The sequence below is a fragment of the Henckelia pumila genome, chromosome 3 (genome assembly GCF_033568475.1).
Source record: "Henckelia pumila isolate YLH828 chromosome 3, ASM3356847v2, whole genome shotgun sequence".
NCBI lineage: Eukaryota > Viridiplantae > Streptophyta > Magnoliopsida > Lamiales > Gesneriaceae > Henckelia > Henckelia pumila.
The window spans coordinates 21770891-21784882 of NC_133122.1; the positions used below are offsets into that span (position 1 = coordinate 21770891).

The 13992-nt window shown below is 31.5% G+C and overlaps 2 protein-coding genes across 4 annotated transcripts; both read right to left on the reverse strand.

The window, feature by feature from the left end:
* Positions 1–4140: 4140 nt before the first annotated feature.
* Positions 4141–6348, reverse strand: LOC140886312 (protein PHR1-LIKE 1-like). Of its 3 annotated transcripts, XM_073292855.1 has the most exons (7): positions 6128–6348; positions 5864–5998; positions 5663–5739; positions 5495–5537; positions 5348–5411; positions 5192–5261; positions 4141–4718 (listed from the first exon to the last, which is right to left on the reverse strand). In XM_073292855.1, the coding sequence occupies exons 2-7, from the start codon at positions 5967–5969 to the stop codon at positions 4284–4286; spliced, it is 795 nt and encodes a 264-aa protein (XP_073148956.1). In that variant the 5' UTR covers positions 5970–5998; positions 6128–6348; the 3' UTR covers positions 4141–4283. The 3 variants fall into 3 exon arrangements, with proteins under 3 accessions (XP_073148956.1, XP_073148958.1, XP_073148957.1); XM_073292857.1 differs by having other exon boundaries at positions 5348–5405; positions 5864–6348; XM_073292856.1 differs by having other exon boundaries at positions 5348–5408; positions 5864–6348.
* A 132-nt stretch (positions 6349–6480) lies between these two features.
* Positions 6481–9763, reverse strand: LOC140886313 (PHD finger protein ALFIN-LIKE 2-like). Its single transcript, XM_073292858.1, has 5 exons — positions 9525–9763; positions 9396–9428; positions 8410–8632; positions 8126–8246; positions 6481–6994 (listed from the first exon to the last, which is right to left on the reverse strand). Exons 1-5 carry the CDS (start codon positions 9616–9618, stop codon positions 6740–6742), a joined length of 726 nt encoding a protein of 241 aa, XP_073148959.1. The 5' UTR covers positions 9619–9763; the 3' UTR covers positions 6481–6739.
* Positions 9764–13992: the final 4229 nt, after the last annotated feature.

The window sequence follows — 13992 nt, forward strand, 5'->3', positions numbered from 1 at the left end:
AATGCTTAAATTAACAGAGAAAAGATCCAATTCACTCCCATGTAATTGAATCCTTTATCAACATCAACACTCAACAGTTACAAACTTTATTTAATTTATTACTCATTTTTTCCGTAAAAATGGAAATTATAAAAAATTCCTAATTGAAATTTTAATTCTAAAAAATTTCAATGGCAAGATAAACACATAATCGACGAACACGAATACGCAATTTAACCAAATAACGACACATATACAGAAAAAATCATTTTTTTAATTTAATTTTTATGTAAAACCCTAAATTTAAAGTTCTATAGAAATGTCGGAATCCGAGAATAAGAAAATGTAGTTAGCGTGCGAAAGAAAAAACCGGAGTTACCTGATAAAGATAATTATGTGCAACAACATCAATTTCATTTTCAAATTAATTAGCGCATTGGATTGTAAATTAGCGCATCTGATTTGAGTTTTAAAAAAAATTGTAGTGGTATATATGTCTGTCACATGTCATGTTTACAGTTAGTTTTAACCGGTATATTAACAAAAAGACCAATTCGATCAAAATTTGTGAATGTTTAGGACTAAAACCACAAGCCGAAATATTTGTGACTAAATTGGAAAATGAGCCAAACATTTGAGATTGAACTGGATTATTTTCCGTCACATATCATGTTCATTGTTAGGTTTAACCTTTAATTTAATGTAAGGACCAATTCAGTCAAAATCTGTAAATTTTTAGGACTACCGGGAACTTTGAAACATTTAGAACCAAACCGAAAAACAAACCAAATATTTGGGATTGAACCGGGTTTTTTTCCATAATTTATGTGTTATAACAATTATGTGTATACTCAAACTGGCCCCCGCATATAGTTTAATTTCACAGGAGACTCACATGAATTATTTACATGAAAATTAGGAAAATTTAATGGTAATATATACTCCAATCTTATTCATGCATGTAGTGTGATTGAGGCTTGCATGTGATTGCCCTATGGCATTTGCCCGCTGTCGCCATAGCATGGCTCAGCCACTGCTTTTTTGTTCGTAAAGGAGACGAGGAAAGTAATGGTCATGAAGACTCAAAAGCAATGTTTTAAAAACCACGAAAAAGCGTTTCTTAAGCGTTATTAAGCATGAAACATTAGCAAAAAGCTTTATTTTGGACAACAGCGTGGAAAAGCGGTCAATCATTTTATTGACCATATAAAACGTAAAAAAAGTGCGAAAAAGCGTCAAAACACGTAAAATTTTAAAATAATGTTGAAGTTAAATTTTAATTTTTAAATTTTTATAAATTTTATTTTAAATAATAAATATTTAATAATGTAAGTAATTTTTTTAAAAAAAACTTTAAATGCATAAAAAAACATTTCTTTTCCTTACAACTAAGAGATAAAACCCGATCTAACATAAAAAAATTTTCCAGATAATTTTTTATTTCAAGACTTTTTTTTATAACCTAAAAATTTATATATTTATTAGTAAAATCTTTAAGTTTATATGTTCAAATTAATGGTTACCATTAAAATTTGTAAACTTATTTTTTTTAATATTTTTTGGATCATATCATACATGAAAATTTTGATATGATTATTAAATAAGGTTGTGCTAGCTTCGATTTATTTAATTGACTTGGATGAAAGAATTTGATTTGGGGAAGGATTTAAGTAATCTTGGGGGCATGTGAAATTCTTGTCGAATACTATTATATAGAAATTATTTTATTTGATGAGGAGTGGATTTGAAATAATTGAATTTTGTTCATCCAAATAAGTCAATGAATTTAAAATTTATATTCTCCATTCATCAAACCAATCGCAACATACATAAAAACTTCTATATATGAGACCGTATTACGTTTCAATCTTGTTATACGAATTTCTGAACGACCTATAAAAAATATTAATTTTTATGTTAAAAATATTACTTTTCACTTATAAACTACGTACAAATATAAATCGAGTCGTATATGTATAGATCCGTGTGAGATTGTCACGCAAGAGGCCTTCTCCACCGCGTAAGAGTTTTTACAATTCTTCTCTTTTTATGAAAGAAACGCAATTTTTTGGTTAAGACTTTTAATTCTACTTTAATTTGAGCAAGTTTCACAAAACTAATCCTATAAATAATATACTTCGTGAGTGTCGAGAGTTTATAATAGAGAGAAATCTTTTATAAGCTCTTAAATTTTAGTTTAAGGTATACTTGACAATGGATTTTAAATCTCAATTGCAGCAAAACTTCCATAGACTAGTAATGTTAGACCATGAAATTTATTTATTAAAGAGGTATTAATTAATAGATAAATTAATAATTTATTATTTTAACTAGTAAATTTTCGATTCAGCAGACCTATTTTTTTTTTCTTTTTTTAACAAAAGGGTGTAGGGTTGTGACCTTGTGGGTTTAGAACCTTGACCTCTTCCCAAATTTGGGAAAAGTGATGCCATTCGACCAAATGATCATTGGCGGCAAACCTAAATTTAATTACATAAAAAAGTGATTGTATTTCAATTCTATATCATATTCTTGAATTAATATGAAAAAAAAATTTCATTGTACGTATATAAATACACAGACACACTCTCTGCTAGCGGATCGTAACATATATAATATGTGTGTTCCTTTAAAATAAAAGTTATTATTATTTTTTTAAATTGAAAAGATTTTTTTTATCCAAATTGAAAAGATAGGTAGCAAAAATAAAATAAAAATAAAAATACTATTGTAATATGGTAAAATCATTTAATTTGATAAGATGGAAATTATTTTAGACTAATCCAAAATTAAACAATGATTTCATACAAATAGTATGGGCCTATGGGGTGCTCTTATATAATATTTAGTTATAAAGATAGTAATTGAGGATTAATAGTTTTTAATTATGGAATAATATTTATTTTATTGACTAATGAAATAAAAAAATTCACCATATAAATAAACAATAATAGAATATCAATAATAGTATTGAGTTTCAAGAAAAAAAAATTAACAATAACCATATTTTAATAAATTTGTCATAGTTATGTTCACAATTTGAGAGGGTTATTAATTTATAATATTAAAGAGATCATAAATTTAGGTAAGAGTTTTTTTTTTTATTTTTAAAAAAACCTATTATCTTATTAATTTATCCGAACTATTTACACAAGTAATTTCCAATTTGTATGTAATTAACTACTTTAATTATCCATTATGGTATAGTATTTTTTGCAATGGTCCACATATATCTTAATACATGAGCATAATTATTGTTATAAAAAACAAATTATTGAGTCATTTGATATACAATTAAGATAATACCGTTAAGCACCGTTTGGTATATGAGATGAACGTGTGATGAAATACAAATTTTTACTCATCTCACGTTTTTCTCATTTTTTTGTTAACCCAATGATATGTCATGGCCCAGTATAACATTAGATGTAGGCTTGATGACAAATACCTCTTAACCCATGGTATTAGTGGAGGATGAGTGTCATATAAGTAAAATTGTGTGAAATTGAAAATTGTAATTAAGAGAACAAACACAATAATCCTACAAAATAAAAAACATACAAAACAACATATTATTCATATATATGTCTTGCTTATCCACATATTATCATATTTTTATTCATATATCGTACATCTCATCCATGATATCAAACGATATCTTAGAATAGGTATAACTCTATCTTTTTAGATTAATGATAGTAATCATCGGTATATTAACTGCCATATATACACTTCAAAAATTCTCAACCATAAAGAGGTTTGAATTCTGATCATCTTATACTTAATTTTCAATTTATATTATGGAAAACTACAATTTTTTGTTCGGTATACTTGTCTTTTTGTGATTTTGATACCTTATATTATCAAATTTTATTTTTAACATGTTATCTTTATTTTTTATTTTTTTGAATAAATTTGATCTTTTTTCGACATAACATTGGTGACACCATTTATATGTTGATCTGACATTGAAGTTTGTAGTGTCAATGTGTCACATTACCATACCAATAAAAAAGTTTAAAACTGTAAAAACAATTAAATAATATAAACAATAATAAATAAATCAGAAAATGCATTACTAACTTAAATTTGATAATAATGAAACATACATTAATAAAATGCAATTTTCCGCAATTTTCCTTTCATTTATCAAGATGACACTAATGTCTTTATTCAAGATCACTTAACATTCTGTAAGCCTGGGCATATAACATAAGAATTCGTTATTTAGAGTAACACAATACATACATATTGTTTCATTTTCAGCGTATTATTATTCAACAAAGTTTTATTTCTTTTATTTTTCACAAATTCATGGGAAAATAGAAGGCCTGTGGGAGGGGTGATTGTGCTGCTCCAACGCATGGATACCCGATTTCTTGATCCGTGAACACGATGTCTTCGAATCCATGGAGTGTAAATATATTAAGATTTTGCAGTTCTGGATTGAAAGCTGAGGTGTTGTGCATCTTTGGCATGACACGGTCCTGGATTTTCATCCTTTTACGAGCCCGGAATTCATCGGTGGAACTTATTTCCACGGTGTCGACTTCTTCAGAATTGGATTCGAGTTCCTTGGGACTTGATTGATGAGATTCTTCACTAAGAGAAGGGAGCGATGACATGGGAGAATATGGCTTGATTGGTTTGGTGGTAGGACTCCTGTTCTTGAATTCCTCCATTATCCTGTCCAAAAATCTTCCTTGTGCTTCAAATTTCTGCTTCAAGCTTTTCTGGACCTGCAGAGTGTGAATGGTCTTCTTACTTTTATTGCTTCCGACTAAAACAATTATTATATTTACTGAAAATTTACTTCTTGTAGTCAAATATTATGAGTGAAAAAATAGTTTTGGTACACAATTTTAATACATTTTTCCGCTTTATGCCAGTTTTTGGATTGATCCAGTTTCAAGCTTAATACTGATACTAGCATTTTTGTAGATAACATAGAAATAAAATGACTTGGGAATGAGCCGAGCCATACGTCAGGGTTATGTTTGTTCTCAAATTTAGTAATTTACTCAGATGAGTTCTGATCTGAACCGATTTTTAACCGAAGGGGGGATGGTTTGTTTCCTACCGCGGGTTCATGACTCTGTTGTGCTGCCTCAACTTGAGCTCAACATTAGTTATTACAAATCACCAAACATATATCGCATATCCTTGTATATATATTTCCTGAATGTTGTCATGAGTTCGAAACAATGCTTACCTCGTTCTGATCGCTCAATCGTCTATGTACTTCCTTTTGAATTTGTAGTGCCTCAGTTAACTGAGCTCCCCTAACAGAATATGCATATACTTATCAATGACCGTAACATGGGAAGATCTGATGCATTCAAAAACCCCTCAACCTAGGTAAACTTACGATGTTACACCGAAGTTTGGTAGCATCTCGGATATACTTCTCCTTTCAGATCTACCTCCTGCTTGTTGTGAAATAGAGGATAAACACAATTTTCAAAAGAAAGCAAACAAAATGATTAAAACATTTCAGATGCTAAATTAGACTTACTGACGTGGTCTTCTTCTCGAGTAAATACGGACATCCTGTATTTCTGTTTGATTTAAAAGAAGCATCGAGTGACAACGACTTAGAAAAGAACGAACTAGATCTTTATGAAACCCCCTACATTAAATTGGACAAAACCAACAAGATTTTAAGTTTGAAAAGGTAGTGAACCTGCAAGTGACTCTTGACATGAAAGATGGTCAATCCAGGAACCGCCATAGCCCTCAAAATACCTTTTGGTGTAGCCCCTGGGATCAAAAAAAGATAAACCATGATTTGAGTTGAGCTAAGATACACAGAGAATGAAAGATGATGATGCATATACTTCAAAGTTTAATACAACTTTAGATCATACGCATATATTTTACTTACTATCTGCACCTCCAATTCGATTGACCGCCTTTTCGAACATATCATGTAATTCCGTGGTCCATTTCAACCTCTCTTTCGATGTAGTATTAGACCGACTGGATCCCATGTCGCAATGGGACGGCCTGGTGACCCTACCTGGCAAATCCCATGAATTTAGATACTCGATTATAAAGGTTGCTGAAAGGGAAAATAATAAATATAAAACCAGTTGACAGGAAAATTCAGTCGATGGGAACAAAGAGGAATGGCTGGATGTTAAGATACCACAAAATGTTTTGTAGCTGTCGGAGCAAACCAATCAAGGCAGAGGAGTCTGAAGATTCTCAAATTCATTATCATTTTTCTCTTGTTTATATCACCTGGTGGAGAAACCTAAAAATATAACAGGAACAAGTTCCAATCAGCAACAGCGCATTTTGGCTATTTGCTGCTTTCCCACTTGAAATTTTTCCTAAAAATCGACAATAACGAGACAAAGAAAGGATCCTGTAAGGTGCAAGACACAAAAGAAAACATTTCATCCTGGTCGTGCCACGCCATCCAAAATATTATTTCCAGCAGAAATATTACTTCATTTGTAATAGAAGTGAAATACCTCGAGTGAAGAGAATACAAGATATAAAAATAAACCCACCAACTTTAAGAAATATGTCATTTAAACCAATAGCATCATCGTATCTCAACAAATCAAAGATTCCTAAACTCTAGGTATAACATTGAAGTAAAGGAATATGAAAGACTTTATCCCCTTCAGAATTAACTGCTGCTAACATCACAAAGATAACCCACCAGAAATATTTAAAAATGGTAATATAACTATACTACTGTGTCAATCATCAAATAAACACTGTTGATTTTCAGTAGATTCAGCAATTGCTACTGCCTGCCCCGTTTCATGCATGATGGGCATTTATATTGTTTTATGCTCTCGGCTTTGGCAGGTGTTATCTTCACACACTTCCCATGGAACCACCGCTCACAGATGTCACAGCCAATCCAGAACTCATCAGCATTGTAATTTCCACCACAGCTTCCACACAGAGTTTCACTGTGTTCATCATCTTCCTCTTCTTCCTCGTAGCTTTCTTCAGCCAGTTTAGGGTTGCTTTTAGCCTGTCCGTCAATGGATCTCTGAAAATGAAAGAAAATTGCCTGGGCTCAAACAATGTATAGTTTAACCTGAGAAATAAGGCTAAAAAATTTCTGTTATAAATTTTACATCAAATTTCAGAAATCCTTTAACATGGGTTTTACTTTACATCGAATTAACTTCGAGCGCGACACTAGATATTCGGGCAACAGTCATTAGAAGAAAAAGGCGAAATATGGCACAAAATGAGGAACTTATTTTATTGGAAAAATTGTTTTTTTAGTAATGTATGTTTGTCACTTTGCGATTTTGGTCCTATATATTTTCAAATTTTAGTTTTAGTCCATTATCTTTATTTTTTTGGCAATTTTAGTCTTTTTCTGACGTGGCGCTGATGTGACACCAATGCAGTGTTGATGTGGAGCTGACGTGTATAGTGCCACGTACGCATTTTCGAATAAAAAGGACTGAAATTGCCAAAAATCAAAACATGCAGGACTAAAACTGAAATATGAAAATCATTAAGATTCATTTGTTCAATAAAATCTTTTGCGTCCACAGGTTCCATCGTTCCCATCGCCTCGTACTTAATGGTTAGGTCCGAATGAACCGGAAATCCATTTATCTATTCTGAGAAGTCATCAACAATACTGCCAGAACAGGACCGAAATCGTAAAATGATAAATATAAAGGACCGAAATTGCAGTTTTTCCTATTTTATTTTAACGAAATGCATTGATGAATAATCTACTATCTAATATAATCTATATATCCGAAAAAAATTTAATCATATATGATATAATATTTACCTTATAAACTGTTGGACAAATAAATAATAAATAATCATTAGTTTATATGCAAAAACTGAAAAATTATCACCTTAAATTTTATCATGGAATTACTATCCTACACTAAAGGAGCATTTAAAAGATGCCCTGAGCTTTTAAAACACACCGAGTTTGGGCATCCAACGCCAACATGTGACTCATTTAAGGGCTGCATTATTGGCTTGGGTTGAGAAGCAAAGGCTGAGCTTCAGGCGCATGAAGCCAGGAGCTTCGAGCCTAGGCTCATGTCTTGTGGCTTTAAATAAGGGCCACAAAGGAGGAAAATTGAAGAACAAACAGATTCAACAGTAATAAAGTTAAAGGAGTTATCGGTCCCATTTCTACCTTCGTACTGCCACGAGATCTGCTTCCACTATCTGCGTTGGGCTTGTCTTTCACAGGCTTCCTTTCAGTTACAACTTCAAAGACTGTCGGTAGATCATTGATCAAGCTGAACAGGCGCTTCCTGCAAGTACCATCAACATATTAGGTACAACTAAAAACACTTCTTGAGTCTATGCTATACATACCTAACTGAGGCTCCCTCAGAAAAAAATATATGTATCATCTAGAAAAACAAAACAAGAAAGTTTAACAACAATATTTATCAATAGAAAGATGATATGTACCTTTCATTGCGGTTCAGCCTGGCTCCGAGATAGAAAGCCACGGAGAGTAACCAACAATCACTGTGCACAGCAATTAATGAAAGCCAATCTCTTCGATTCATTCCATCCCTAGCGAAATTGATTCCAAGGGCTGGCTCTGGCAGCTCCGGTGGAACTTCCTCAGCTGGAAGATTCACTTCCCATGTTTCATTAGGGTGCCCATATAGACACAGATTTTCCTTCTCTGCATCAAAGTAAAATGAGAAACACAGCGTGTAAAACAACAGAAATGAAAGTAAAAGTTAAATGTTACATATAAAAAAGTATTTAGAGAAAATAGGCTGATGTAAGAAATAGCATGTCTATTACAGTTATTATGCCCACTCAACTCTGTTCTTTAACAGTCATTATCTTAATAGCAGTGGCTGTCACAAAATATTACATCGAAACTTCTGAAACTCCAAAGATTCTTCCAACAGTATACAACCCACTAGAGTATATAATCAATAGTAACGGAATAAAGATTCCCCAAAGAAAGTATCTTGAACAGCAAGAAACCCAACGATGAGTTAATAACGAGTCGTTAACTAAGTAACTAACCGATTTAAATGTGGAAGGAATTAGAAAAGTAAAGCCATAGTTTTTCAACCAACAACGGAAACACAGAAAAATGAAAGATGCTGCAACATCAAAATCTACACGCTTAGAGAAAAACCAAATGCCAAGGATACACGCTTCTTTCTTTTCAAATTTTTTTATAAGACTTTCTTTTCAAATTCCAAAAAATTATCATCTAAAAATCAAAAAAACGAGGCTATAAAAAAACGTAGCGCATTCAACAACCCCCCACCCAACCCAAAAAACAAGCAACAATGTAAAGATATTTATCATCCACAAAACAATACGAAACCAAGTCAAAAAGAGCGAAACTTACAGACAAATGACACAAAGACCTAAATTTAAATTCAAAAGCTAAATAAACTGAACCTGAACTGAAAGTAATTTACCTGGATCACAAATCCCGTAAAATTCATCCACATCTGAGAAACAAAAAACAAACAAAAATTTCGATATGAACAAATTGAAACGCGTCTAATTTTGGCCTGTATTTGGACATATTGTATAGCTTAAAATACCATAGATTAACGCACGAAGGATTCCAGAACGACGAGCGCTGTAATCTTTGAAGATCTCCTCTACAGTTCGGGCACTCGAAGGAACTGACGCCATTTGCTGTAGTTGTACCCAAGATCTGGAATTTTACCTACCAAATTCTTACAATTTGGCTTATTGGAATCGAAGGAAGTGTATAAATTGGAATCGCAGAGAAAGGGGGCGGGGATGAGAGGACAACAGTCGTTAGTGTGTCCGTCACGAGAGAATAAATAAAAACGCGAAACGGGAGGATATACGATGTCGTTTCGTATTCTGACCCTTTTCATAACGGCGTCGTTTCGTGATTTTACTTCTTCCGCTCTTCTTTTTTTTTTTTTTTTTTTTTAAGTTATAATAATAATATCTTTTCAAATAAAATCCTAATGTTTAAGCGTACAGTTGGACTTACGAGTATGAGTAACTCTCCTGTGAGACTGTCTCACAGGAGACGGGTCAACCCAATTTTTAAATTCAAATACCCAAGATAGCAATCAGATCCTTGTTATTGGGCGGATTCTTTAATTGGGCTTAAACTCAACAAAATTCAGTTTACTAGGGTTCTTCGATATTCCATTATCCGACGAATCCAACAAATTTGTTTATAGGTTTTGTTCCACACAAAAGAGTCTTCGTTTTGAGCCAAAGATCTACTGATTTGAGGCATTTTCGTGCGATCGAAGTGTTATCGCGACTGATATTGGTAGCTTCTTCTCCGGTTAGTTTCAAATTCGATTTCAGAGTTTTGAGTTATATATCGTAGCTGTTACTACGTTTCCACAAATTTTTCATGCAAAATAAGGTGAAAGTTCAGAGTTCTCTTGATTTCGGTTTCGCTGGTTTGTGTTTTTTGTATTCGAATCGTAAAAAAATTGATTAATTTCGAAGGAAGTCATGAACGAAATACCAATCCACCATGTTCTTAGTTTCGTTGGTTTTCTGTTCTTTAATCTTTCATTGAGTAATTTGCTTTCTGGAATCTGGAATACATTTATAAACTTTTGTGTTCTGGTTTTTATCATTTGACAGGTGAACAAGTTTATCTTCTGAATTTGTTTATTCTTACGTATTTGGGGACATAGTTTGTAAATAAAGCTTAGAAACACGAAGCTTCTGTTTTGTCAATTTCATGGGGTCCTATAGATTTTGGTTAAAAAAATCTATCTGTTCTTATTGTTTCAAAAATCTACTTTAGCATCTATCTCATTTAAGTTTTAACCCTTTCAAGAATGTGAGAATCATTAACTGCAAACTAATATGGTTTAGATAATAATGTGGGCCAATTCTACAAGTTTTCATCTTAATTACAGATTTTAATAACATGGTTGTTTTACTGTTAAAAATGAAATATATGGTTGTTTAGTGTTAAAAATGATTGAAAATTTATAGGCGGATACAAGTATGAAGGAGAAAGAGCCGGTTCGAAAAAAGAGGACTATTTCCCTGGAGGAGAATGAGGGAACTTTTGGGAAGCCTCCTGAAAAAAAAAATAAGGGAGGAAAAATAAAGATGAAGGAAAAGGAGAAAGATAAAGATAAAGGAAAACAGCTTGCTAATATTATTAAAAATGTTGAAGCAGAAAAACAAACTAACAAGGAAATATGGTTAGTTTGTTGAACTTTGATTCAATGAATAGAATTATGCTGATGATAATATGTGCATTTATTTTTATATATATGTTTGTATTACTTTTTCTGTAAAAAGTGTTACTCTTTCGATAAAAAGTATTAGTTTTTACTGTTAAAAAGTTTTTCTGTTAAGTAAAATATTTTTTTGAAAAAAGTTATTTGTGGAATGAGTTTTTATGTAAAAAGATATTAGTTTTTATGTGATAAGTATTACTTTTTTTGTGATAAGTATTAGTTATCATTTTAAAAGTATTTGTTCCTTTATTTGCTATTAGTGGAATGGGTTTTTCTATTAACAATATTAGTTTTTATGTGATAACTATTAGATTTTATGTGATACGTATTAGTTATCATATTAAAAGTATTAGTTCCTTTGTTTGCTAATTTGTAATAAATAAAATCTCTTTTTGAAAAAGTATTTGTGGAATGTGTTTTTATGTGAAAAGGATTAGAGTTTATGTGATAAGTATTAGTTATTATTTTAAAAGTATCAGTTCTTTTGTTATTTTAAAAGTATTAGTTCCTTTGTTATTGTTTTAAAAGGTATTACTTTTCCCATGAAAAGTATTACATTTTCAATGAAAAGTATTAGTTGTGTAGGGGAAAGTATTAGTTCTAATGTATGCTAATGTGACAAAATGTATTACGTGCTTAGTCTTTTCTTATATAATTTCGTATTATTTTTTTTTGTGAAAAGTGTTACTTTTGTGATCTTTTGTATTATTTTTTTTGTTAAAAATTCTTTTTTTCTAAAGTGTGCTAATTTGACAAAAAAAAGTATTGCTTTTCTTGTCAATGGTATTATCTTTTGTATTATCTTGTCAATGTCTTAATTTTTTTTTTGATGTTAATGTAACATGCAATTAAATTTAATTTTGGCGTTATTTCATATATAAATATATATTTTATTTTTTGTAGTGAAGTTAAAGGGTTCGTTACCCAATGTAGACCACAAGGTCTGTGTAGACTTGTGGAACAATTGAATGAACAACAAAAGCAGGCAGTTAGAAGCATTGGTTTTGGTGGCTTGCTCCATCTGCGTGTTACATCTTTACCAAATACGATGTTGAGATGGTTGGTAAAAAATTTCAATGGAGCAAGTCAAATGTTTACAGTTAACAACAACAAAAGCTTTTTCATAACTTCAGACGATGTTAGGGATGTGTTTCTACTGCCAAAAAATGATGGGAATGAGTTAAAGTTGGTATGTGATGAAACTACTCTTTGTTTGCTGGAAAAACTGAAAAATGATTATGATATTGACTACAATTCAACATTGAGTTCTTTGAAGGACCTTTTTCTCACAAAGTTGATAGATGGAGGAAATGATTTCAAAATACTATTTGTTATTTATAGTTTGTCATCATTTTTAACTCCAACTTCAAATCGTTTGATTGATCTTAGTACCTTAAAATCGTTAGTTGAAGTTGATAAGATATCAAAGTATGATTGGTGTAGTTATGTCCTAAACAAGCTTTGTAAAGCTGTGAAAAAATATAATTCCAATTTAAAGGTGAAGAATGTTAGTGGGTGTGTCTTGTTGTTGCAAATTATATACTTCCATAGGCTGAAGTGGCATGGCATTGCTAAACCATGTATGCCACCTTTGATTCAACATTGGACAAATGAGAGGATCCGAACAAGAATTAGAGAAGAGAGAGAAGCTGGGGATTATGGACAAGGGGAATGGGTTGTCGGGATCTATCCAACTGGTTTGAATGATAGGACAATGGTGGGAGAAAAATATAAAGAAGAAGAAAATCAAAGTGTAGAGAAGAATGAATTAAGTTTTGATGCAGTGCATGAAACTTCAAGGTATATCAGATATAAGTTGCCTGATAGCGAACCTACTGATTCAGATATACAGAAGATGACAGAAGATGTAAGTTACTTTGTCCATATTCTTCAATAGTATTTATTTTTACGATGTGTAAAGTCACTAATCATTATATTTCTTTAATTTATCTCATAATTTTTAGGATGTACATGAAACACTCTTGTTGTTTAAGAGGGATATCTCTGTAGTGTCCAATCATCACATGAAGAGGTTGTTGAAAATGAAGAAAAAAATGGAAGAGAAATGTGCTGCAACTTCTCCTGATTTATCGGAGAGTCAGAAATTCTTTTGTGAGCCAAAAATTCAGAAGTATATAGATGATGTGGTTGATAATTTTTTGGCTATGAAAAAGTTGTCTGAAGAGTTTCCTTCTTTTGATCTTTTGACACCGGAACAAAGAAATGTCCTTGCAGAAAATAATGAAGAGAGGTCTAATGATGTCTTGTCTGACCAAGAAGTAAGTGAAGCTATTTTATCAAATGAATATTGGCGGCTTGATGAAGAAATGGGATATGTGTCGGACTTCATGAAGGCAAACAAAGACATTGTCTTTGATATGGATCAAAAACACAAAGAGATCATCGATTACTGTTTCTTTGTTGATGAAGCTTTGAATCAAGAGTAAGTGTTTATGAACCATAATTCATATTATATTTTTATATCTGAATTTAGTTTGTCTCTCTTTTTGATGATTTGATTTTCTTCTTTCTGCTACAATTAGGGAGATTTTGTTTCACCATCATCTTATGTGTCCTATTCAAAGGAAGGACATCATTTCATTGAGTTTTTCAAACATATATGTTTTTATCATTGATGCATGGTGTCTCTTAATAAATCAAGAAGAAAAAACAAAAAACACGCAGCATATGCGTTTTTGTTTCAACCTCGCACATTCTGTAAGTTTTTAATATTTGTAATTTGATTCTTGATTTTAATATGTTATTGTTAATCTTATAGTATATTTTTTGCTTTCCAATAGACTTATTT